The 24,721-nt window shown below is 37.2% G+C and overlaps 1 protein-coding gene and 1 long non-coding RNA gene across 3 annotated transcripts; one reads left to right on the forward strand and one right to left on the reverse strand.

Annotated features, from left to right (window-relative positions):
* The first annotated feature begins 2,682 nt into the window (after positions 1–2,682).
* LOC111345601 (uncharacterized) lies at positions 2,683–24,696 on the forward strand. Of its 2 annotated transcripts, XR_015994430.1 has the most exons (24): positions 2,683–2,851; positions 8,850–9,224; positions 9,676–9,909; positions 10,209–10,766; positions 10,878–11,009; positions 14,301–14,438; positions 14,552–14,616; positions 15,246–15,308; positions 15,730–15,847; positions 16,137–16,280; positions 16,616–16,673; positions 16,901–17,000; positions 17,103–17,149; positions 17,542–17,665; positions 18,027–18,130; positions 18,348–18,459; positions 18,758–18,911; positions 19,288–19,354; positions 19,609–19,675; positions 19,812–19,888; positions 20,347–20,473; positions 20,981–21,022; positions 21,160–22,122; positions 22,617–24,696. XR_015994430.1 is itself a non-coding variant. In XM_022952884.2 (23 exons), exons 1-23 carry the CDS (start codon positions 2,788–2,790, stop codon positions 21,328–21,330), a joined length of 3,141 nt encoding a protein of 1,046 aa, XP_022808619.2. In that variant the 5' UTR covers positions 2,683–2,787; the 3' UTR covers positions 21,331–24,696. The 2 variants fall into 2 exon arrangements, 1 of the variants encoding a protein (XP_022808619.2); XM_022952884.2 differs by having other exon boundaries at positions 21,160–24,696.
* On the reverse strand, positions 19,297–23,557 carry LOC148741568 (uncharacterized). The gene is made up of 3 exons (XR_015994431.1): positions 23,431–23,557; positions 19,787–22,018; positions 19,297–19,434 (listed from the first exon to the last, which is right to left on the reverse strand). It is a non-coding gene; the product is annotated as an uncharacterized LOC148741568 (long non-coding RNA).
* Positions 24,697–24,721: the final 25 nt, after the last annotated feature.

Here is a 24,721-nt window from a genome sequence, read left to right on the forward strand (position 1 = left end):
TCTTTATGGGTGAGAAAAAAAGGATGAAAATTAACTGTATTTGTTACATGGCAAGGTATTCTCAAGGTAAATACGAGCATGCTGATTGGCTCTTACTTGGTCTGTATTTTGCCGTACGGACCGCTTCCACGGAAATAGTCATAAGCTGTGTTTCTGCTCGCGAAAGTCGACAAATTCAAAATAAACAATTGTCATATAATTAATCAATTATCAACCTCGCCTGAGCTAAACTTGGTAATATTGGCCCGGGGGCGTTTTTGTACGGACCGGGCGCAGCAAAGAAACAAGAGTGGACAGACGGGCATTGAACGAGGATCAACTATACGAAAAAGGCATCCTAAATCTTCAAATTGTTACCGTATTACATAAATTCTCATTCTTTTATGAGTGACCCTAAAAGGTTACTGGGGCAAAGGTGTAATCTCTCAAAACAGTCTTAATTCTAGCCGTCCATGGGCTAATAAAAAGTTAAATGATTAACATGAGCTCAGTAAAAACGGGTGCTGGACAGTTTGATGATGTGCAAACACATCCCAATCTTGATTTATATTGGGATATATCAACAAAGTTGAAATGGTAAATTGGCCACCGTAACGATTACAAGAGCTGACGTTTCGAGCGTTAGCCCTTATATTGGTTTAGTAGGGCGAAACCCATTTTATTCTCAATACAGATTCCTATGGACATGAACACGTAATGATAAAAGACAGTAAATAGAGTATACTTGGAGGAATCAATACCAGCATATTAAGCAATTCAATGCGTGGCAATTTTAAATTAAATCAATTCTTTTAGGCTCGCTAGCATTATTGGACTTTAGAAAATTTGAAATTTCACTCTTTTCCTTCGCTCTTCAAGCGTTTTACAATACAGTATATACTGTTAAAATATCCTTTATAGTAATTGAGACTGGGACTGTTTATTACTTTCTACTATGATGGTTAATCTTTTCAAAAGCATCCAAACCCTGCAGAACATTTTACAGTGGAACCTCGATTTAACGAACCTCTGTATGACGAAGTCCTTGGTATAACGAGCGATACTTTTCAGCCTGGCTAAAGTTACAGTAAAATGTATGCCACAGAGCCTCAATATAACGAAATCCTCGTTATAACGAACACAATCCAGAAGAACACTAAAGACAAATGCGAAACAGATCAACAGTGCAGTACTGATACAGCCATTGTTCTGGACTCACTAGCCTCTCGCACATGCAATAATCCTTTTGTGTTTCCCCGTGAAGACGAGGCTAGTGAGTCCAAAACACTGGCAATTCAAATTGGACGCCATACTTGCATTCGGTGTATACGGTAGTGTTCTTTTGTTTAGTACTGTACACACTGTTTACTGTATGTTCATTATGACATTTGACAAGTCAGGCACAAAAGAAAGGGAATTTCCGCGCTTTTCCCGGCTTGATTGAAAGGCGTATTTTAACGAAAGACAAAATATGAGGCAATAAGAAAAATGTTTTGATTAAGCGTCTTGATTAGCAATTTTAGTAGTAATGTAAAGAATGACAAAAAATTAGGCAATTTTGACCGGAAGAATTTTTGATTGGGCGTCTTGATCAACAATTTTAGTAGTAAAGTAAAGTGGATTTCTTTCGTTTAAAGTTTCTGTTCGGTTGCGCTATTCATTAACCTTTTTATTATGACATTTATCAAACTAATTGCAATTGTTAAATTTTGTTGCTAGACATAGCTACGGCATCGCTTAGTTTCCGGTGGTGTAGCTATGTACAGACCCGTACAGTGTACTGTAGCTTCATTTCGACATTAAGCACAACGTCACACCACACACACACACAAAAACAATAACAGCACTTACTAACCATACCTAGATATAACGTACATTTTGGTTGTTTTTCCGAAAATTCGTTAAATCGAGGTTTTCGATATAACGAACCCTCGATATAACGATCCAATTTCCCCAGTCCTTTGGCACCTCGTTAAATCGAGGTTCCACTGCACCTGATTTTCTTGGGTGACGAGTAAATAATTTTCCACTAAAATTACATAATAACTCACAAGAATAGTAAAGCCTGATACCGAAAAACTAAACCATATCGCTAACCAGGAAAGTAGACTTTTATGTTCCTTTGAAAGCGAGCCAAGAAATTAACGAGCGGGGAAGGGACAGGAAATATCAGAAACACTCACTCATTTAATCAATCAACTGTCACCGACTCACCGTACAAACAAAACGAAATATCTGGTTTCAAAGGTAAAGAAACTTTTCTCGCGTGGGGGCGTCTCCGTGTTTCCGACACGAGTGATGTAAATTTTTCTTGCTTTTGGTCAAAACTTTTTTTTGGCTGAAAAATGCAGACTGTTAAGTCTGTCCTCATCGCCTAAATTTCAACCTGATCTGATTTTATCAGCAGAAAAGCTAATGTTTATTTTCACCCTCTCGTCTTTAGTTTTCGAAAACAACTTGAAGGTGATTAACGTCGCGTCGTTAAATAGGGATGGTAACAAGGTGTAACGCCAACTTAAAAAGTCGGTTAAAAATTGCCTCAGATCGGACTCTTCGAGAAAAATCTTCGCAACTTGCTGGCGATTGGTCAAGACGTAAAAAGTTTAATAACATAACAATTGACATCTGTTTATTTTGAGACCTCCCTAATCCCGAAAACAAAAGATTAATTTCAATATTTTAAAGCTTAAGTCTCTGTTTCGCATCTAGTATTTTCCATTTAAAAGACGTTTGAATTCAGGCAAGGCCTATACGTTAAGGCTGCCATTTTAGTAAGAATTGAAAAACAAATCTTCTTGCAACAAAAATATGGAATTCCACTATTTGGTATATGTTTTTGTCTGTCTAGACACTTTGCTGGCTTCATTGAAAGGTAAGCTCTTAAACGGAGTTACAGTCAAAAGGATGATAATCACGTTTATTTCCCACTTCCTTCGCATCGCTGTTATTTTCTTTCTTACTTTTGGGTTTTTGGAATATATCTTTACCTCCAGCTTCATTTCACCAGGCTTCTAGTTTTTTAAGTCAAGAACTTGATATTTTTACTCGTAACTTTTAGGTAACCACGATCCAAATATATGATTTTGTACGTTTATTTAAAATGCATATGACACAATTTTTCAGTATTTAAGAATTAATAGTCTAAAAGACCTTGTTTCAGAAGCTTTTTTATTAATAAATAAATGTTCAGTTGCCGCATATACTGATATCGTGTTAAGAATATTATGATCGGCGAAGCGATATAACCAGTCATTCAAATTCTAAACATTGTATCATGAAGAAAACAAAAATTGCTCTAATCACAAATGGGGGTCGAGAAAAGTTCTGGAAATCGCATTTTTTTTTCTCATTGTTATTTAAATCAACGTTGAGCATTACCGGTGGATCTACAAGGTCTATCTTAGCATATTTCGTTGTCTCACTTTTCTCTTCGATCCTATCATTGGTGATGAGATCAGAATTTGAAAAATCGTCAAATTCATTTGTAACTTAAATAATTCTCAATCATCCCGTTCTCTGTAAAAAGTCTGGAAATTACATATTTCAGTTTCATATGACCTTCTTGATAATTCATCATCCATTTATCATCGTCATGCTCCAACCACAGTTTTACTTATTTCAAAACATTTCGTTCTTAGTGATTCTTCTGTCGGTAACTCAGTTACTACGGTGCGATAAGAGCATATAGTGTCGCGGCTTTTAAATTATTTAACAAAACACTGATGATTAGGAAGGTAGCTGCAGCACGTAACGTGTTTTATCGCTTCCTTTCGCCTCTTTACTGCTTTTTAAATCCGGTTCAAGGTGTAAGATTTTCTTTTTTATAAATCGAAAATAAAATTTTATAGCTCTCTGAAAGAAATACCCGAGTATGTACACCAAAAGCTGTGAAGAAAAATAAACAATAATTGGCTGCTGTCACATGATTATCAAGACATGCTGTGCAGGAACTCTAATACTGAGCGTTTTAAAATTGCCTTTTCAAGTAGGAAATATGAAATATAACAATCCCTGTGGGTGTCAAACATCCTGTTTAAAGAAAGTGTTTTTGATATTGATTTAACTATGATACCTCAGAGATAAACGATGTGAATGTTCTAGAGCGAATTTTAAAGCAATATTGGGAGGCAAAACGTATTAGAATCACTATTCCACTCAATATCTCCATAAAAGCATAAAAGTAATGTAAACAGTATTGTCCAAATAACTTTCATGAAGAAACTGGACCTTTTTTCGGATTGCTTAAATGTTCTGTTATTTGTTCCTGTGTCTATAGTAAGGGAATACATATGAGCTCTACTTAAATAATAAACACTGTTTAAAATTTTTCTTTTGAAACATTAAAATAACATAAGGAAAATGAATCATTCTAGCGGGAATGAAGATCATCTTTAACCATGGAAGTTATTGGAATTGCATATCGAGTCGTTTTGGATGTTACATTTACAGGAGTCTGTAAAAGCATCATTTGCTATAGCTATAGCTGTAGCGGTTTTGTGTAATACATGGTTTAGTACTAGGTATTGGTCCAGTTCGCCATCGACAGACTGGATCCAATCTCATGATAATCTGCAAGGCGCAATTAGAAGTCAACTCAGAAAAATTGAAATTAAAAATAAAAAACAAATGGATGAGCATCTTCTCAACAAGCTGTTGCTAATAAACCTAGATCAATTGTTTAGGTGAAGCACTGGATTCATATGCAGCGAATTTTAACGGACAAAATCAAGGGCCTAAAGATATTCAAAGTCATCTATATATTTTTATAAGTAAACACTCATCCTGAATGTAACAACAGGAGCTAAAGGGAAAAGAAGACGTGAGTAGTGTAGAATGGCGGGTCCTGGGACAAAATCGTTAAATTATCGCACATCTTTGTTCATTTATCGACAAATCAGTTTACTCACGCTCAGAGACACTTTCAACTCATGAGTCGTGAGTTGAAAAAACTTTTGATGTAAAGGACAGAAGTGATAAATTATCGTGAATTTACGATAATTTAACGAAAAATGTCTCAGACTCGTGAGCGTGAGTGAACTGATTTGTCGATAAATTAACATAGATGAGCGATAAATTAACGAAAACTGTCCTTGACTCATGAGCACTCGTGAGCGTGAGTAAACTGATTTGTCGATAAATTAATAAAGATGTGCGATTTTGTCCCAGGACCCGCCATTCTACACTACTGACGTGGGTAATTCAAAATCAAATATGCTGCGGTGTTATGGTTGTACAAGTCAATGCTAAAGAAGAACCGCTCCACAGGGATCCGCATGCTTCCAATTAACTGGAGAAGTAAAACAAGTAAACCAGTGCAACCCCATATGCAAAAGTACTACTGTTACGAATTTCCTCTAGGTACAGATGGGACTAATGAAAATTCAGGGACACTGAATGTTTCCATCTCAGTCTCTGCACTGAATAAGAGAAAATAATATCATATAGCTGTTACGGACCGATCGAAACTGTTATAAGTGCAAATTTGCTGAGGACGACCAAGATAGCTTAACCGGGATGTTTGATGGTTTGTTCGAGCTTCAAAAGCTAAGTAACAACCTCGTTTCTACCAAAATTACCCAAGACCACCCGAAAAGCTCTTCTGTTATTGCACAGTTTTTCTGTATAACATTTCATCGTAACTTACAAGCTACATGAGAATATCTCCTTCAAACTTGTTAGAATAATTTTTATAATCAGAAATCTATGTAATTCATAGGTGCGGGCTGCTACAGTGAGAACGATTACATGTCTTATGCATGTTTAATACTTGATATTTCTGGACCTCTTTTTTTTTGCAAACTTGAGTGCCTGAGATTTCAGGATTTTGATATCTATCTCCACTCTTATTTCGAATTTAATGTTGTCGTTTCAGCGACAAATAGTGAGTAGCATCTTGGATTTCCACTTTACAAACTCAAATGCGTATCATCTTAATTCGGAAGTTACATAGTCAAAAACTGATCCTACTCGTTAATACTTAAACACAGTCACAACGAAGAGTTATGCATAAGAAAAAGGCCGCAATTTACCGAGGACTTTAAATAGTGAAAATTATATGAAGTTCCTTGAATCAGAGGATCTGCTGTTATGTTTTCTGCCCTCCTCATTTTCATCTCCTCGTCATCTTTTCCACCCCCGGTTAAAAGAAAGTGTTTCTTGTTGGCTATCAATTTATAGTTTATAGCATGGTAAACGAACCATGGCTTTTACTTATGAATATTCTCCAAATTACATCATTTCCCTTTCGGATCCGTCATCAGTTTCTTCGGTGAAATCAGAATGTCTTAATTGCACTTTCATCGAAGTAAAGTCAATTGTAAAGAACATTCCACAGGATTCTTTATTTCTGGTACGTCAAACGGATATTGGATTAAAGGAAGCAGCAGAGACTTGGCCGAATTTATTCGCATTAAGACCACGACGAACGTGATTGCCTTTTTCCTTGTTTTCTAATTTAAGTCAATTGGAAACCAGCAAATCCTGTCTTACCTCAGCGTGATTACCAGAGGCAAGTGTCAACTGGCACGCTGACTTCACTATAAGTCACGTACTGACGTTAGCGACATAATTACATTTAATGTAAAACACACCCACTTCAAAAACAGGAAAGGACAGTTTTGGCTCTCAGATCTAAATAAAAACTTTCAGATTAATCCGATTATATCAGAGTGTTTTGATTTTTAATCTAGGACCTAAAGTAGAAGAGCATTGACTAATTCCTTGGAAGATTCAAAAATTACCTTTGAATTTAAATATTTATGTTTATGAGCAAAACAGCGAAGTCGAAGTCAAAAAGAAGTCTCTCTCGTGTTGACTACAATATACGTCTTCATCGCTATGAAAATTGAGGTCTATACATTTAGCGCTATATCTCTACTCGCGTTTGTCACCGAGCTTTTATATTCTCAAGAAAAGATAACAGAAGGTAACATATCTATGTCGCCATTGAATGAAATTGTTACGTTGTAATATTTATCCCGGGTAAATTCTAAACCCACAGAAATTAAATGACACCGCGGTCAATATTTATCCTCTCGAAAAGAAGAGACATAGATGTCACCTTCAGTTCCTGGTTATGTATCCGTTCAAAGAAGAAAAAAAAAAACAAAAACAAAAACTAAACAACAAGTAGAACAAAAAAGAGGAGAAAGACAGAGGGGAAATCTTGAAGACTTTTTATTTTTGGCAACGCAAATCGTTGTTACGCTTGTTTGCACCAAAAACTAGTTTTCTCAGACGACGTCATTCATTTATATCCTGAAAATGTTTAATTTAAAACTAAAATGAAAGAGTTACTTGAAAAAAAACTGCCGAGTCTTTCACATCGTAAAAAAAATTGAATTTTTTATTACTTGATTGCTATTTATTTCGATCGTCACCTGAAACAGCATTATCAATACGCCATAAATCTTTGAAAATATCAGAGATGATCTGAAAGATAGATGTTTACACAGCCGCAGTTATAGCCGTAGGGATATTTATATTCCTTTTTTTTCTCAAACGACCTCACGGGAAAATTAAAGAGAAACACATTCATAACCGTAGATGTAGCAAGAAATATTTCCTGTTAGTGAGCATTAATCAGTGTTGGAAAAATGTTTTAAAATAAAAGTTATCAACGTTTTGCCTTGGCCAAGACAGAATCCTTAAGTTGAAATGTAATTTCGGTGTAACATGCACTGAAGTAACTATGAGTACACAGAATGGGCATCTATCCTTCACAAGAGAGTCAGATATATACACGCTATAATTTTTAAAGGAAATCAGTGATTTATGAATTTATGAACTCTATATTTATGAATTACCTGATCCGATTAATCTTTGGAATGCGCTTTTCCTGTATTAGTATCAAATCAATCCTCTTTCATCATCTTTTGAAAATTTTTTTCAGACTGCATGATCAGTTTATCAATGTAATACTTGGCCTACCTTCAAATCGTTGTATTATTATCAATGTCGTTAACACAAATGCAAGCTATAGAGAAAATTCAACAACCTTGTTGCAGCCGCAAACTTTTGAGGTCGTAGAGATGAAACCATAAATTAAAACACGTCCCTTTTAAAATCTTCCAAAGCAAGGTCACACCAAAGATCATGTGGTCTTGTCGCTAATAAAATTAAACAATCTGCTGGTTCAAATTTTTGTGAGATTTTTTTTTCTACCTTTTTCTATGGGTTGTAAATAATTGATTTTCTCCATTTTAATTATTGCTATTTTCTATCTTTTTTTAAATTTATCTTTGTTCATTAAAGAGTAAACTACCACTCAATGTGTGTTGATAATACATTTCGTTCCTCAGCTCTAATAATTTAAGGCTGTTGAATTTCTTAATCTGAGTACGACAAAAGTATCTATTTGAATTTAAAAGATCGCAAATGCGTTGCTGTAGTTTTTTGTTTGTTTCTTTGTTTGATTGTCTCAAATATTAAAAAAAGGCATGGGATATCAAAGAATTTCACCATAGCATGAGGCTATCGCCCCTGCTATGAAAACACTCCTTGAAATTTAAAAAAAAAAAGTCCAAAACATTTTCGTCATGATTGATCGAACTAAAATCATATCTTATTACCTGAACTGACTTTGAGAAATACGTTTTCTTGAACCTAAGCTTTGCTTTATCAAACCACTAGCGCTCTCCCTGTTTATTAACAACGTAAGAAAAATTCTCAAACAGAGAGATGAGATTCATACAATACCCAAGCCTGAAAAGACTCACAGATTTAGGAACATAATCCCATAGCTACTTATTCTCACATTTCATTACATTGTAAGGTAAATAAAACAGACGACATTCACGGATATTCGACACTAAAATACTCAATATGGAGTAAATCTATTTTCAATGAATGAAGTATCTTTGTTTCATCAGGAGGGACAGTAACATTTCTTTTCCACAACTCGACAACTTTCTTCGTTCCAAATGATACATATCGCCTGCGTGTGCTCGCCGTCGGAGGAGGGGGAGGCGGGTGTGGTGGGATAAGGCGAGAAATAGGTAAGAGTGGTGATGTGGCAGTAAACATTGTTCATGTCAGCGGTCCAGCAGCCATTAATGTGTCTGTGGGACGAGGAGGATTAGGCGCTAAAGACCACAGTGTGGAATCAATATCTAATGGAGGATCTTCTCACTTTGGAAATTACCTTGCTGTCCCTGGAGGCCCTGGGTGTTCAAAGAGCAAATCTGAGTACAGTTTAAGTCAACTCAAAGGAATAAGACACCTACGGATGAGCAAAATAACCAAAGGTAATCTGTTCGCTATATCGATGATAAAATGTATGGCTTCGTAGAAAGGCCCCAATTATCTACCCGAGAAACACGTGCAATACTTGCACCTGCAATCCTCTGGGTGAAATCCAACTTCCAAAATAGGTCAGTTTAAAGTACGCGGCGATGCGTCTGGATTAAAAAAACAAAAATTAACCGATAATCATCTAGAAGATCTAGTGGCTGTTTACAAGTTTCCTCTCTGTTCGGCATGATCGGCATACCTATATGTACTTAACGCTTCGCACAAAATACCTCATGACGTTTTTTACATCTTAAGTTAAATTGAACAGTCCTCTACAGATCCAATATCTAGAATAATAAAAAAGAACAACATCAATAAACCAGCAACTTCCCACCTTGCCATCTAAAATGCAGTTGCAGGACTTTCGGTCAATCCAAGGTGAGGTATCATTCAAAATTATTTCAGGTGTGAATGGCGAGTCTAAGGGCTCTAGTCTAAAAGGTGGAGAGGGTGGAATTCTCATCAATGGTTCAGGACCTTCAGGGAAGCAGGGAGGAGGTGACAGTTCAGCATTTGGAGGAACTGGCTACGGGGCAGGAGGCGGAGGCGGAGGTGCAGTTTACTTACACAGCGGACCTTTAATTTACTCTGGAGGAATGGGTGCTGAAGGTGTTGTCTATATAGAAATGCAACATTCCGGTATGTTTAACAGTTTATGCGCTCAATCAGCTTTTTAAAATCATTTTACTTGAGACCGCTAACCTTTGGTTATCAGTAAGCGCATGATCATATGCAATACAAATTCCTTGTGAGACGAATATAACCATCGACCTAATAAAGGAGATTTCCAGACTTGTTGTCTTTCAAATAAAACCCTATATGATTGACTTTTACTCATTTTTTTTCAGCTACTTTTTATTTCTTTCATTTGTTTTATTTGTTTCCATCAGTTTACTTTTTGCTTAAAAAGTATTAAAAATTTTCATTTATTTTTGCAGTGTGTTCTGGCCCAGTTGACATAGTCTTTGCAGTGGAATCGCGTCATTCTGAGAGCGAGTTTGAGCAACAGTTAACTTTCATACAGAACATTATCAAGTCCTTTCAGATATCTCCTGATAATGTACGCGTTGCATTGATAGCATACGGGAATGAAGCCCATCTTAAATTTGGATTTCATGAGTTCAAGGAGTTAAGCAACCTTTTGAAGGAAGTTGCCAGCATCAAGAATGATTTAAAAGAGAGTGCAGTGGTACATTTCGCTAAACTGTACGAGACAGCACTGATAACCTTTCATGCCGAAAGTAGGACAAGTGTATTATCGTCTAAGGCTTTCATTGTGTTGACTTTTGCTGAAAACGTCACCCAAAACGATTCGATGCAGAACTTAGTGAGCAGCGCTTTGAGTAAAAGCATTTTGATGTCAGTGGTTGCAATGAGAAACAAGAGTAAAGAAGAAGACTTTCTGAGTCTGGTAGAGGACAAGCACAACGTATTTACTGGAGAAGCGACTCATATCACGAACAAGATTCCTTGGATTGTCGATCTCATTTGTCAAGGTAAACCTGTTTATAGCCAAGATGATGCACAACTTGATATATTTGTGAATGCTAGCCATAGTGTGATGTAACGTTGAAGAACAATATTTTTCTCTCTCGATCACTTGATAGCACCATCAGCAAGAAAATCTGACTTCAGCTCAAAAGCTGCCAGTCTTGTACTATCAACATCAGAAGTTGTAGCAAGTTCTAGTTTATCGAACAACGTTACAAGCCTGTACTGGCACACTCCGTCAGTTTATGGTATGTAAACGAACATTTTTGTCCCACTGCTAAAAAGAAAGCTAAAGTTAAATTTTTTGCAATCCACTGAGCTCCACAATCTACTTTTAGGCTCTAGCTATGATCTTTAAAGTTAACTTCATAGTTTTGATATTTCGCGCGTATGTTCCCACTTTGTATAAACCTACTAACATTCTAACACAAATGCTGCAATCTGATAAGCAACGTCACTCGCCCTTATAGACGGAGGTAAATAAGCTTGACAATACACAGCTGGGACGAAATAAGGTTACAACGTGGTCCTGTCTTGTTATTATGTCTTGAACGACTAGCAGTTTGTGACGTTAGTGTATCAAACACTGTTTCTCCTGTCTTCTGTTTGATTATTTGTTACGTTAGTATCTCGCGCACTATTTTCTCTCTGTTCCGTTTGATTGTTTGCTATGTTAGTGTCTCGCGCACTGTTTTCTCTGTGTTCTGTTTGATTGTTTGTTATGTTAGTATCTCGCGCACTTTTTCCCTGTGTTCTGTTTGATTGTTTGTTATCTCAGTATCTCGTGCACTGTTTTCTCTAAGTTCTGTGTGATTGTTTGTTACGTTAGTATCTCACGCAATGTTTTCTGCGTGTTCTGTTTGATTGTTCGTTGCGTAAGTATGTCGCGCACCGTTTCCTCTGAATTCTATTTGATTGTTTGTTACATTAGTATCTCGCGCACTGTTTACTCTGAGTTCTGTTTGATTGTTTGTTACGCTAATATCTCGCTTACTGTCTTCTCTAAGTTCTGTTTGATTGTTTGTTACGTTAGTATCTCACGCATTATTTTCTCTGAGTCCTGCTTGATTGTTTGTAACGTTAGCATCTCGCGCAATCTTTTCCCTATGTTCTCTTTAACTGTTCGTTGCGTTAATATCTCACGCATTATTTGCTCTTTGCTCTGTTTGATTGTTTTTTATGTTAGCATACCCGCCGCTGTTTTCCCTAGGTTCTGTTTGATTGTTTGTTATGTTAGTATCTCGCACACTGTTTTCTCTGTGTTCTGTTTGATTGTTTGTAATGTAAGTATCTCGCGCACCGTTTTCTCTGAATTCTATGTTTGTTACGTTAGTATCTCCTGCACTGCTTTTTTCTGAGTTCTGATTGATTTTTTGCTACGTAGGTATATCGCGCACCGTTTTCTCTGTATTCTCTTTGATTGTTTGTCACGTTAGTATCTCGCGCACTGTTTTCTCTGAATTCTGTTTGATTCGTTATTACGTTAGTATCTCGCGCACTATTTTCCCTATGTTCTCTTTAATTGTTTGTTATATTATTATCTCTGTTTGATTTTTTATGTTAATATCTCGCGCACTGTTTATTCTTTGTGCTGTTTGATTGTTTGTTACGTCAGTATCTCGCGTACTGTTTTCTCTAAGTTCTGTTTGATTGTTTGCTACCTTAGTATCTTGCGCACTGTTTTCTCTGTGTTCTGTTTGCTTGTTTGTCACGTTAGTATCCTGTGCACCGTTTTCCCGGATTCTATTTGACTGTTTGTTACGTTAGTATCTCACGCACTGTTTTCTCTGAATTCTGTCCGATTTATTGTTAACTTAGCATCTCGCGCACTATTTCCTCTGTGTTCTGTTTGATTGTTTGTTATGTTAGTATCTCGTGCACTATCTTTTCTGTGTTCTGTTTGATTCTTTGTTACGTTAGTATCTCGCGCACTGTTTTCTTTGACTTCAGTTTGATTGTTTGTACGTTAGTATCTCGAGCACCGTTTTCTTTGAATTCTATTTGATTGTTTGTAACGTTAGTATCTCACGCATTGTTTTTTTTTAGGTCAGTTTGATTGTTTTCCACGTTAGTATTGCGCTCACCGTTTCCTGAGTTCTGTTTGATACTTAGTGTCTCGCGCACTGTTTTCTCTGAGTTCAGCTTGATTGTTTGTTACGTTAGCATCTCGTGCACTGTTTTCTCTGAGTTTAGTTTGGTTGTTTGCTACAATGATATCTCCCCTACTGTTTCCTCTGAGTTCAATTTGATTGTTTGTTACGTTTGTAACTCGCGCGCTGACTTCTCCGTTTCCCTTTAATTGTTTGTTACGTTAATATCTCGCGCACTATTTGCTCTGTGCTTTGTTTGATTGTTTTTTGTTGGTATTCCCGGCACTGTTTTCTCTGAGTTCCCTTTGTTTGATTGTTACGTTAGTATCTTGTGCACTGTTTTCTCTGAGTTCTGTTTGATTGCTTGTTGCACTAGTATCTTGCGCACTGTTTTCCTTGTGTTTTGTTTGATTTTTCGTCGCGTCAGTATCTCGCGCACTGTTTTTTCTCTGAATTCTATTTGATTGTTTGTTACGTTAGTATCTCAGCCACTGTTTTTTCTGAATTCTGTTTGAATGTTTGTTACGTTGGTATCTTGCGCACTGTTTCTCTTGTCAGTCTGTTTGATTGTTTGCTACGTTAGTATCTCGCGCACCGTTTCCTCTGAATTTTATTTGATTGTTTGTTAGGTTTGTATCTTGCACACTGTTTTCTATGAGTTCAGTTTGATTGTTTGTTACGTTAGTATCTCGCGCACTATTTCCCCTGTGTTGTGTTTGATTATTTACCACGTTGGTGTCTTGCGCCTCGTTTTCTCTGTGTTCTTTCTTATTCTTGCCACGTTGGTATCTCACACACTTTTTCCCCTGTGCTCTGTTTGATTATTTGCCACTTTTGTATCTCGCGCACTGTTTTCTTTGTGTTCTTTAAGATTGTTTGTTATTTCAGTATCTCTCGCACTTTTTGTTCTGTGCTTTGTTTCATTGTTTTGTATGTTGGTATCTCACGCACATTTTGCTCTGTGCCCTGTTTGATTGTATGTTACGTTAGTATCTCGCGCACTGTTCTCTCTTAGTTCCATTTGATTGTTTGTAACGTTAGTATCTCGCGCAATGATTCCTTTAAGTTCTATTTGATTGTTTTTTAAGTTAGTATCTCGCGCACTGTTTTCTCTAAGCTCTGTTTCATTGTTTGTTACGTTAGTATCTCGTTAGAATCTTTTATATTGTCGGTGACGTTATGTTTGGTTGATTTTTATTGTTTTGTTAGGGCATGTCTCGCGCCCTGTTTGTTTTCAGTTAAAGTACCGATTCGCTCTCGTTTTCTTTGATTAATAGCATTATCATTCGCGGGATAAATATCTTGAGTTCATAATCTGGTTCTTTTTGATCACTGACTTTATGAAGTAATGCACGGAGAAATTTCAAGGGTTAGGTTTTACTTTGTTAAATTAATTAGGAAGCGAAATGAGATTTTAAAAACTTATTTATTACCATTTTTCTGTTCCAGCCGAGAATATCTCAACGGAAACTATCTACAGACACAGTTCAGCAGTGGCCACCATTACAGTGAGCGCAACTGTCCTTGTAAAGTCGTCAGTCCATAGTCGGATTAACAGTCGACGGACAGTGGAAGAACTTGAGAGAGGTATTCCAAATTGTGCCCATGCATTAGCAGAGCAAAGCTCGGCACTTTATCAAACTTTAATAAAAATTTCTTTGTTCATTGAGAGCTTCAGGTATGGATTTGTTTCTTCACAGATCTTGATGATGTTTTAAGTTTTAATGTTTCGTTGATCGACCCAGACGATATCGTTAACGTTAAGGTAAGTTTGTATCCGTGTTTCAGATATTTTTGAAAATCATGGTTTCTTTGCTTCCTTGCTGTTTCATCATGAGGAAGTAAAGACAATTAAGTCACCAGACACGCCTAAGATCGTGTGTGAAGTTCCAATTTTTTTTTTTTTTTGGAGTATCGCCCCCTTGAAGGGAGTCTTATGTGAAAAAACATGCGGTAGTACACTTAATATTCATATGCTGTCCCTATCGGAATATGCTGCCCATTCACTGTGCTCGTCACGCAGTCTAAGTTTTGACGCGAAATTTCTCTTGACTCGGAGAACTTGTACTTGTTTGAACCTCTTTTGCTCCCCAAGCGTTACAAATAGAGCTGCTATTTCCTCGAGCTCCTTGCTTGATGCTACACCTTTTGATCCAGTACTTGTAACTGATTCCGTGTCTTCTGTATGCTGCTGAATCGGTCCCTTGACATGCATTTGCTGAGTAACTCATGAAGTTCAGTTATACTCCCTTCGATCTCTTCGGGGTATAGGTGATCGATTTAAATATGCTCATTGTGGCTCAAGTCGAGTAAATACGATTATTATTATTATTATTATTATTATCATTATTATTATCATTATCATTGTTGTTATCATTATTTTTTCGCTTGCAGAGCTATATCAGCTTAGTTGGTGACCTCCTCGCTGAGAGTCACAGAATACCAAACGCCTCAGAGGCAAGTGTTACTTTTCGTACCTGTCTACCTTAGTCTGCCTGAGTGAGTTAAACAGTCGTAGTTATAGATGATAATGAGCTCCTACACGTTAGAGCAAAGAATAAAATTAGATCGTCAAGTAATGAATGTGTGAGTCCGTCAATGAACTCACTGAAGCTCCTTTCTCCTTTTTACATTATCCCAGGTGATATTTTGTCTTGCTAATTATAAAAAGGCAGATAGCTATTCACCCTTAATTATTTTTTACAAAGTAAGTTTAGTACCACTCAATATTCCTTGGCGTTCAGATTAAAAGAGTTAAAAAATTACACCATGGCCACATTAAGAGCATCTCACGGGTTTAATGAGTCCTTTTTCAGAATCAGTATCTTGTGATTGACATGATGTGCTAATAATTTTGTATTTTCTTAAAATTCGTCAGCGCGGAATAGAATTTATGTTAGTGAAAAAAGTCGAAACTATCGGCCTCACAGTAGCAGAACAACTGGTACCGACAAGTTCTGGTTACAAAACTAAGACACTTTCCTCTGGGAAAGTAGGTGAGTATTTTTTTTTTTTCACGGAAATATCTGAATAGAAAAAACTTGTTTTCGTGACCTTTTAACATCGGTAACAAAAGTACTTGGGACGAGGAGCAAGCAATGTTCAATGAAGACGTCATTTTATTCTAGAGGTTCTTTTTTGTTATGTAAACCCATTGCCCTGGTCAGGGTATGTGAGAGTAGGTGGACACCAATAAAATCAGGTAGAAGAAAAATGAGTACCCCAAGACTTACACTATATCAGTTGTAGGTAAAACAGCTAACCCTGCATCAATTTTTTCGCTAGACATTGAAGTGGCATCTGTCAATCTAACACAACTGGAACAGTTAAGTTTGCCGGACAACCCTAACAGGTCTTACGAAGTCAGTTCCTTGGAGCAGATTGGTAGAGTCGTGATTCCTCTAGAGGCTTTTGCTTCTAATACGTCAGGTATAATAATTAATGACTTTATGAATGGGAGCCTCCTACAGGAGCCTCTTCTAGTATGTATATTTTTTGAGAATTTAAAGCAATATAAAAGCAAAAAGCGATAATATAAAACTTAAGAGCAACCGCTTCTACTTTATGAAAGCAATAGTCGCCCCACCACCCACCTCACAGTGATCATTTACATTGAAAGAAATCTACCAGTATCACTCCCTTGGGGAGAATTTCTTTTCCTCCGGTAATACCGTTTGTTTAAATTTTGAAAAATCCCACCCACTCGCTTACTATGTGTAATTAGTTAATTGAAAATAGATCTAACTTGACATATTTTGCCGCAGTTCTTGGACAGGCTGTGTGGATGATGTTCGATCCATTGACGGCTATGGATGACTCTTCGTAAGTGCTTGTCAGGAGTAGCTTAATTAATAATTTCTTCCTTACGCTGGATCTCAGTTTTTGTTGGAACTTACTTTATTCTCATCACAAGTGAGAAGGCAACTCTGTCTAATGCTATTTTACCTTTAAAAGATATAGCCATTTACAATATCATCCATGGCATCATGAATTTTCAAAGTATATATAACTTGACAAGTAACAAAAAAAAAACGCTTTATCCTTTTTAGTGAAATCGTGGTGAGAAGTCGTATTATGAACATCGTTGTAAAACCACATCGCACTCAAGAGTTTGAGAGACCAGTGGAGATGACGTTTTGGCCATCTCAGGTAAAAAATTCTACTTCAAATGCGTTGAATATACTACATTCTGTTTCTAGTTCAAAGTTTGAACTCCCTAACGTTTTTCTGATTTCGCACATCGACCAATAGGACATTCAAAGCAACGTAGACTGTGTATTCTGGGATCAAGGTCAGAAGTAAGTTGCAAATCTATAATGAAAAATATATGTGTTGTCTCCTTTAATACCTGACTGACCCCCTTATCTCTGGCTTATTAATGGACTGGCTAGCCGATTTACTGACTATCTCACTTACCGACTGATTGACTGTGACTGATTGACCCCATGACTGATGACGCACTGATCACTGACTCGTTCAGCAATTCACTGGTTAACCGATTGACTGACGGGTTGGCTCTCTGATTGACTTACTTTATAGTTGGTTCACTGGCTTGCAGACTCACTTACCCACTCACTCAGACTCTCGACGAGTAAAAATATGCACCTAACTGTAATGTACTTCAGTGTGGGAGCATTTTTCCTTAAGGTGTATTGATAAGAGTTTAAATTCATTTTTAATTCTCATTTAGAAATAACCACGGTAATTGGTCGACAGAAGGTTGTCAAGTTACCCAAAGAAACTCTTTTACAGTCACGTGCCATTGTAATCACTTAACTAGTTTTGCAGTTCTTACAAGGGTCACTCCACATCAGGTAAAACGCAACTGAACATAACCTTTAGATGAAAACAAGGGGAACCATTTAAGATCAAGATTTCAGTCTCTGTGATCTAGTATACTGACTAAGCGCATCATAATTACCGTAGCATAAAGGATCTGAGGGTATTGTTATTGCTCACATCCAACGATGTTAGTCCATCAAAGATAACCTTTCCGCAATCCGTCAAGTTTCAAGGACAGCTTGCGGCATTGTCCATGTATACTCTTTGGTAGAGAGAGAGCCAAGAAAGAAAAGTTTCTTTTCCATTCAGTTTAATAAATAAGTTCTCTTACAGAGTAATTTCTTCCCATGTCGTCATTTGTTTTTCATATTTTTATTTGTTTTCTTTGTTCAGCCCAGCAAAGAACACGAGTTACCTCTTTCGATCATCACCTATGTAGGGTGTGGTCTGTCAGTACTTGGATGCCTCCTGACAATCCTTACCTATGCATTATTACCGTAAGTATGAAGTCCGACCATGGAAATAAAGTAAGTAGCATAGCTAGCATATTATAACTCTTCTGCTCTCTCAATTCTGCCTTAAAATCTCATTTGATTACTCCTTTTACATAGGGAAAAAACTAATAATTTATCGGGTAAATTATAGGAACCATTATAGGTTCCATTTCCCGCTTTCCCTTTTGGTTGATCGCTTTCTTATTTGTACATTTTACAGGAGTGTTCGATCGCAGAGAATTCTAATTCACATGAATTTGGTGACTGCTCTTGTTGTGGCCCAAGTGTTGTTTCTAGTTGCAGCGTTTGCAGTGAGCCCTCGGACATCAAGGGTAAGTTACTGACAGCGTAACAATTCCTGAAGGTAAAATAAGTACATGAGAACATTTTTCCATTCACCAATATCATCAACGTGGATGGACGCTCAACTAAACGATTTGATTTTCTGTGGTCGAGCGACAGAAATGGTACGTCAAACTTTTAAATTTTGGTTGAAACTATGGGAGTGGTAATCCTTTACAAATCCGAGAGTAAGCGTTAATTCTGATGTCATGTTTTACTGAACTCTTTCCTCGAGTTTCATTCTTGTCAATAAGTAGAGATTTTGACAAAACCATTTGTATGTTGCAGGTGGCCTGTTACGTCCTTGCAGTTAGCCTCCTTTTCTTCTTGTTATGTGTTTTCTCGTGGATGTTAGCAGAAGGCCTTCATATCTATTTCACGGTAGTCAGAGTCTTTGATTCTGGGAGAACAAGGAAGCTTTTTTATTTGCTTATAGGATGGGGTAAGAAACCTTTATTCGTTTTCTTACATTTCTATTTATTTTTCTTTATTCTTTTTTTTGTTGGAAAAAATGTTGGATAATAATATTTGGACTGTACTAAGCAAGGGACAATAGCATTTAACTTAGCACTTTTTGATATTTGCTGCCCACAAGTTTCCCCTTTTAGTGCTAACCGTTTGCTAATTTTTGCAAATGTAATGAACCTTCGTGGAGCAAAAGATGGTTGGGGAAGTAGGGAGTTTGAATACATCATTGCATGCATCAGAAACATTGAAATAGCTTGGCAAGTTTAAGCCAGTGCTTCGATATCAAAACTGCACTAAGTTATGAATGAATGTTTTCATTAATCACTTATACTTTCAATTATCTTCGAAAGGTTTCCCATTTATCGTAACTGTGGTTGTGGTTTCCGTTTTTCAAAGGGGACTCCTCTCCAACGATCTGTAAGTTTATTGTACTTGTTGATCAAGAACGCAACGAAGCTACGCAAATCTGTCAGGGTAAAGGAACATGATCAGCATCTCTAGAAGCAAACAAAAATTTAAAGCTAATTAGTTGAAAATCAAAAGGAAAAATTTATGTAAATTGATATGGCATAATCTTTATCTATATATGATAAAGAAGATAAATAACCATTTTCGGGGTTGCGCTTAACTAGGTTACTGATTTTGACACTTCTCTCATGTCCTGTTCGCAGATGCTGGCTTTCAATTGAGACTGGAGCCATTTGGAGTTTTGTTGGTCCAGTTATCTTCGTCATGCTGGTACTTTAACTAGAATCACCATGATTTTTCTAACATTAACTTTCGATTACCTTCAGTTTTATTTTAATTGGTTATGCCCTAACTGTTTTATTTACCCACTGCAAATCATACCATTTTTTTGTCGTCATTTCTGCAGTTTAATCTGGTCATTGTTACCATGGTGATGAGTGTTACATCTAGAATGTTAAATGAAGAGACGCCATCCAATGTCAGGTAAATGATAAAATCCAACATAGGTTTGGTCTTTGCCTGTCTCCCGGTCGGTGGCAGTCTGCTTGCCTTCTTGGCAGTCTGCTTGCCTTCTTGGCAGTCTGTCAGTGAGTGTCTATCTTTCTGTCAGTCTGCCTGTATCTGTCTGTGTCTGTTTGCATTTGTTAATATATAGTCTAAACCTTGAAAATAAGTTGATGTGCCTATCTGTCTGTCTATATTTCTGTCTGTTTGCCTATCTGTCTTTCTAAATGCCTTTTAGCATATAAAGTTACCTCTTTGTTTCTCAGTCTTCTGTCTCTCTCTCTCCGTCTTCCAATCATTTATTTTTCCCTTTCGACTGAGTTGCTCGCCGAAGAGAACTACTACCTTTTTACTCACGCAGAGGATTGTCCAGTGAAATTATCAATTACAGATACAGTCCTTTGTTTAATCAACTTTTCCTATTTTTTTCTTTGAAGGTCTTTGACTAAAGCTTTCATTACCCTTCTTCCTATTCTGGGCCTGACATGGGTGTTTGGTCTTCTCGCTGTCAACAATGACTCCGTACTATTTGAATACATTTTTGCAATACTCAATTCCTTGCAGGTAAGATGTTTTTAGGCGTACACCATATACATACGTCTCTCTGATAAAACAACATCAGTGTCAACTGTTGCACTCAGTCAAACTGATATAAATCGCAGCAATAAAGGTCTGCCATTAGATAACAAGACGAAGCGGCAGTGTCTCTGAAACTCGCGGCTACTTCAGCTTTTATCGATCTCCTATCTGGCCTATTCTCCCTATTTCGATCACATTATTTTCATCGGCTTTATCCATTAATCCATTCATCTATTAACCATCTCTTAACCATTCCGTCCATCTATCCATGATTTTAATGAAACACTTCACGCGTTAGGTACCGACAAAGAAAGTTTATGTTTATTTTTTTTTTTCGACTTTATTTGATTTCAGTAGTTCACGGCTTTTGTCTCTGCAATTTTTAACAAAGTTACCGGGGTTGAAAAAATTTATCTATCGATCTGTCTATTCATTCATCCATTTTCCTGTTTAAATGATTCGTTTATCTATAAATCAATTGTTTTTCACCAGGGTTTCCTTATTTTTCTCCTCTACTGCTTGAAAAATTCAGAGGTGAGTCAGACATGAGTTTTTCGGGTACAAAAGGATCAGTGACTTCAACTGACACCGACACTGAAAGTCGAAAAAACTCAGTAATCAGTAAATCATTTACTTTTATCTACGTAACATTATCTTATGTCCAACTTTAGGTTCGGAGAGAATTTAAAAGGAAACTACACAATCTCCGTGCACAAAGGCATCCCTCTCACTCTTCAAATCCGAACACTCCAAGATGTACGCCGGCAGAAATTGAAGCGCCAGGGCCTTGCACACAGCAAGAGAACACAACACGAGATAAGGGCTTCGAAACAAGGCTATAACCATGTTTTAACTCTGTCTTACGCACTGTCCGATAACTGAAGTATTTGAACATTTCCTCTCGACTGTCTGGCTAAAACCTTTTGTCCTTTCTTTGAAATTTAGGATTTGCAAAGTGTTTCGTATCTGCTACTGCTTTAATTTCATGTCGAAGATCATGGTTTTGAACTGCCGAATGGACGCAATTACCCTTGTTTGGCTTGAAATTTTTTTATAGCTTTGAAAAGAGAACAAGGTACAGACTTAGGGACTTAAAGGTTATCCTCGTTTAAACTCATGAAGAATCCGTCCTGGATTTCTTTGATTTACTGAACATAACGGTAAGACTGATAAAACGAGGAAGGTACTGGACTAATGAAATTTTACGGAACGCAGCAAGATGAAATTCTCTTAGGAGTTGACAGCAAGTATTATAAAAATGATTATTGTAAGAGCACCAGATAACGAAGGGAAATTTTTGAACTTGGAGCAAGAAGGAAGCCAGATGAGCATGGAATAAAAAAAAGGAAAAACAATATTGACGAAAGTTAAAAATTCCTACGTGAAATTTGTGCTGAGGCTGAAGAACTTCAATCGGCGAAAACCTCGTCAGCATAGATGCGTTGCAGAAGACAGCTGAGATAAAATCGGAACCGTCTTTCTGATGATACAGCAAGGGCAGGGCAGGTAATCAGCTCCTTCAAGAGGCTCCTGTGATGAGCAGTGATAGAAATTGCATACGTATTTAAAAGGATGTGAGGCGAATTCACAGCTAATCTTTCCATGTTACAGGTCAAGATCATGGCTCATTTAAGGTACTTAAGAGGAATATGTCAGTTGGCGACAAAATCTAAAAGTTCACATGACGTAAAAGTAGTTCAACAGGCACTTCAAAACTCCAACATAAGTTTATGAACCTGGCTTCGACATTCACTGAATAACGCCTGGACACCAGGAATGCAGACTTCTCATACAAATGAGAGCCTTGTCAGGGTAAAATGGGTAAAATGACGACAAAGAACACACGGTCTCCACGTGCCCCACCCATTTAGACCTTTCACATATTGTTTCCGACCTCAAAACTGCAGGCATTTGTCTCTTACAGCAGTTAAAGAACGGATGGCGACAAACTTCCTTGTCCTTGATACCTCATATAGAAATTCTGTTGAAATAGCTAGACAACTGAACAACTCTCGTAGGGACAATTTTATTTTTGAGTCCTCTGACTAATTGCAGAAGTTGTTGAATTTTCCTTTGTTGGCCCTCTGTACATCAATTTTTCTATCGTTTATCTTGATGATTTTTTCAGAATAATTATAGCAGCAATCTCATCCATCCAGTTACTTCCATCCAACTTCAAGAGACAACGAAGACATCAGACCTTGATCACTAATAAAGCCCTAACTGTACACTGCCCATTGCGAAAATTGTTCTTTTTTTGGAGCCCACTTATAATGGTGACGTTTCAGCCGGATGGAAGTCACTCCAGTAGTTACTACACTGTGATCATCTAATCTGATCACAAAAGCAAGTAAATGGCGGATAATACAGACAACTTGGATGGATCGGTCACCAGTCGACCAATAAAGTCTCGTTGTCCAGTTAGTCGGTGGATACCTCGACTGTGACATCCAGATGGTCGGTGGACACATCGAACGCGAAATCGACTAACTATGGGTCGTGTGTCAGTCAACCATCGGCCGATTAAGTTTCTTTATCGTTCGGCTATCAGCCAGCTATTAGCTCGTTTATGGGTCGACTATTGGTCTATTTATTGTATGCCGACTATCGACTGACCATTAGTCGTTAACTTGACCAAAAGACTAAAAATAGAAGACATAATCCAAAATCGCTTGAACTGTCTGCTAGAAATTTATCTGTTTCTCCAGCACAAAAAGTACCTTTTATCGGTTCAATCTCAAACGTATGATAGAGTTGTAATTCAGCCCAGGTGGCTTCACAACCAAGTCGTCTTCCATGAATACAGTGCACACATATAACACTTCACAAGGGTTACGGTCAATCTAAAATGATCCCTATACCATGCATTAAGGTTTGGCATTAGCTGCTGGATGTCGTGCTTTTTCTTTCCTTCCACCACTTTAGTGAATGAGAATTCTTACCTTTCTTTTGCTCGAGTTCTTTCAAGCCCTATTCATTGGTTAACCACGCCATATCAATACTTTCAACAGGGCACAAAAACAGAAAAAAAAAATACAACATGAAGATGAACCATGGGTGTCTAGAACGCTGCTAACAGAAAGACCCATTTACTTTCTTTTTTTAATTTATATATTTTAATTTTTTTTTAATCGCTTCCATATGTTTGTCTGCTGCCAAAAGATGTCCGCGAGATCAACGGAAACAACTGATTATTTCGTGGGTGTTTTGGCGACACGACGCCGGCGCGGCACTGCTGATCAATGTGTCCCTTTATTTAGCAAACGGTCAAGGTCAATTCTACTGCACAAGTTTTGAAACGCTATATCTTACAGAGTTAAATATAGTGCACTGAAGCAAGGTTTCACCAACTTTCATTCAAGAAATGCAAACCTCAGAAATCATCGCATTATGCAGACAATTGGATTTCCGTTTTTAGCCCACGCGGTCATCCGAATTCAATAATCGCGTCATGTTTGCCCCAGATGCTGCAATATAATTCACTGTACTGCGACAGTCTTTTACTTGTATTTCAACGAAGTATTGAATTTCTGCCATATTGTCGACGCTTTGGGTAAAATAATGCCAAAGACGAGAAGTATAGATCGCGTGGGTTTTCAGCAAAACGATTAAACTTTGATCTGACACAGTTGAGATAAACCTCAAAATTAAATTCCAGTACAGTTATGTAAACAAAGATTATCCCAACTTGACTTTGGAGCTTTAGTAGAAGAGGGAAACAAAAAAATTGCTTCTGCCCACTTCTAAGTTTTAACATTTATTGTTTTGCTCCACTTCTTATCGCCTGCAGAGTTGGGCCAGAATGTCGGAAATGCCGAAATAATTATTGTACTTTGTTCTTATTTCGACCACCAGATACAAATCATTATCACGTCGTCTTATTCCAGAAAAGTCTTTCATGAAAAAGCTCTCCTCTTATAACACTTCTGAATCGTTGAATGTGACATCTTGACATGTTTTGGTCATGAAATCTAAACGCGGTTATCTTGACACATACCAAACATATAAATAGATCACGAAAAATGTAAATACAAAGATTTGCGCTCGTTGTTTGAGTTTAGCAATCTTGATCTTGGTCTGTTTGTGTTAATCTTCCATGGTAAGGCTATTTACATTAATTTTCAAACACAAGCAATATTGGGTATTATATTGGCTTTCTTAGTTGAACAGACCGTGGAATTTTGGTTTAAATAAAAGAGTTAAGTGATCGCCACTGGACAAAGATCAGTCGGG

This window comes from Stylophora pistillata, chromosome 1, assembly GCF_964205215.1.
Source record: "Stylophora pistillata chromosome 1, jaStyPist1.2, whole genome shotgun sequence".
Lineage (NCBI taxonomy): Eukaryota > Metazoa > Cnidaria > Anthozoa > Scleractinia > Pocilloporidae > Stylophora > Stylophora pistillata.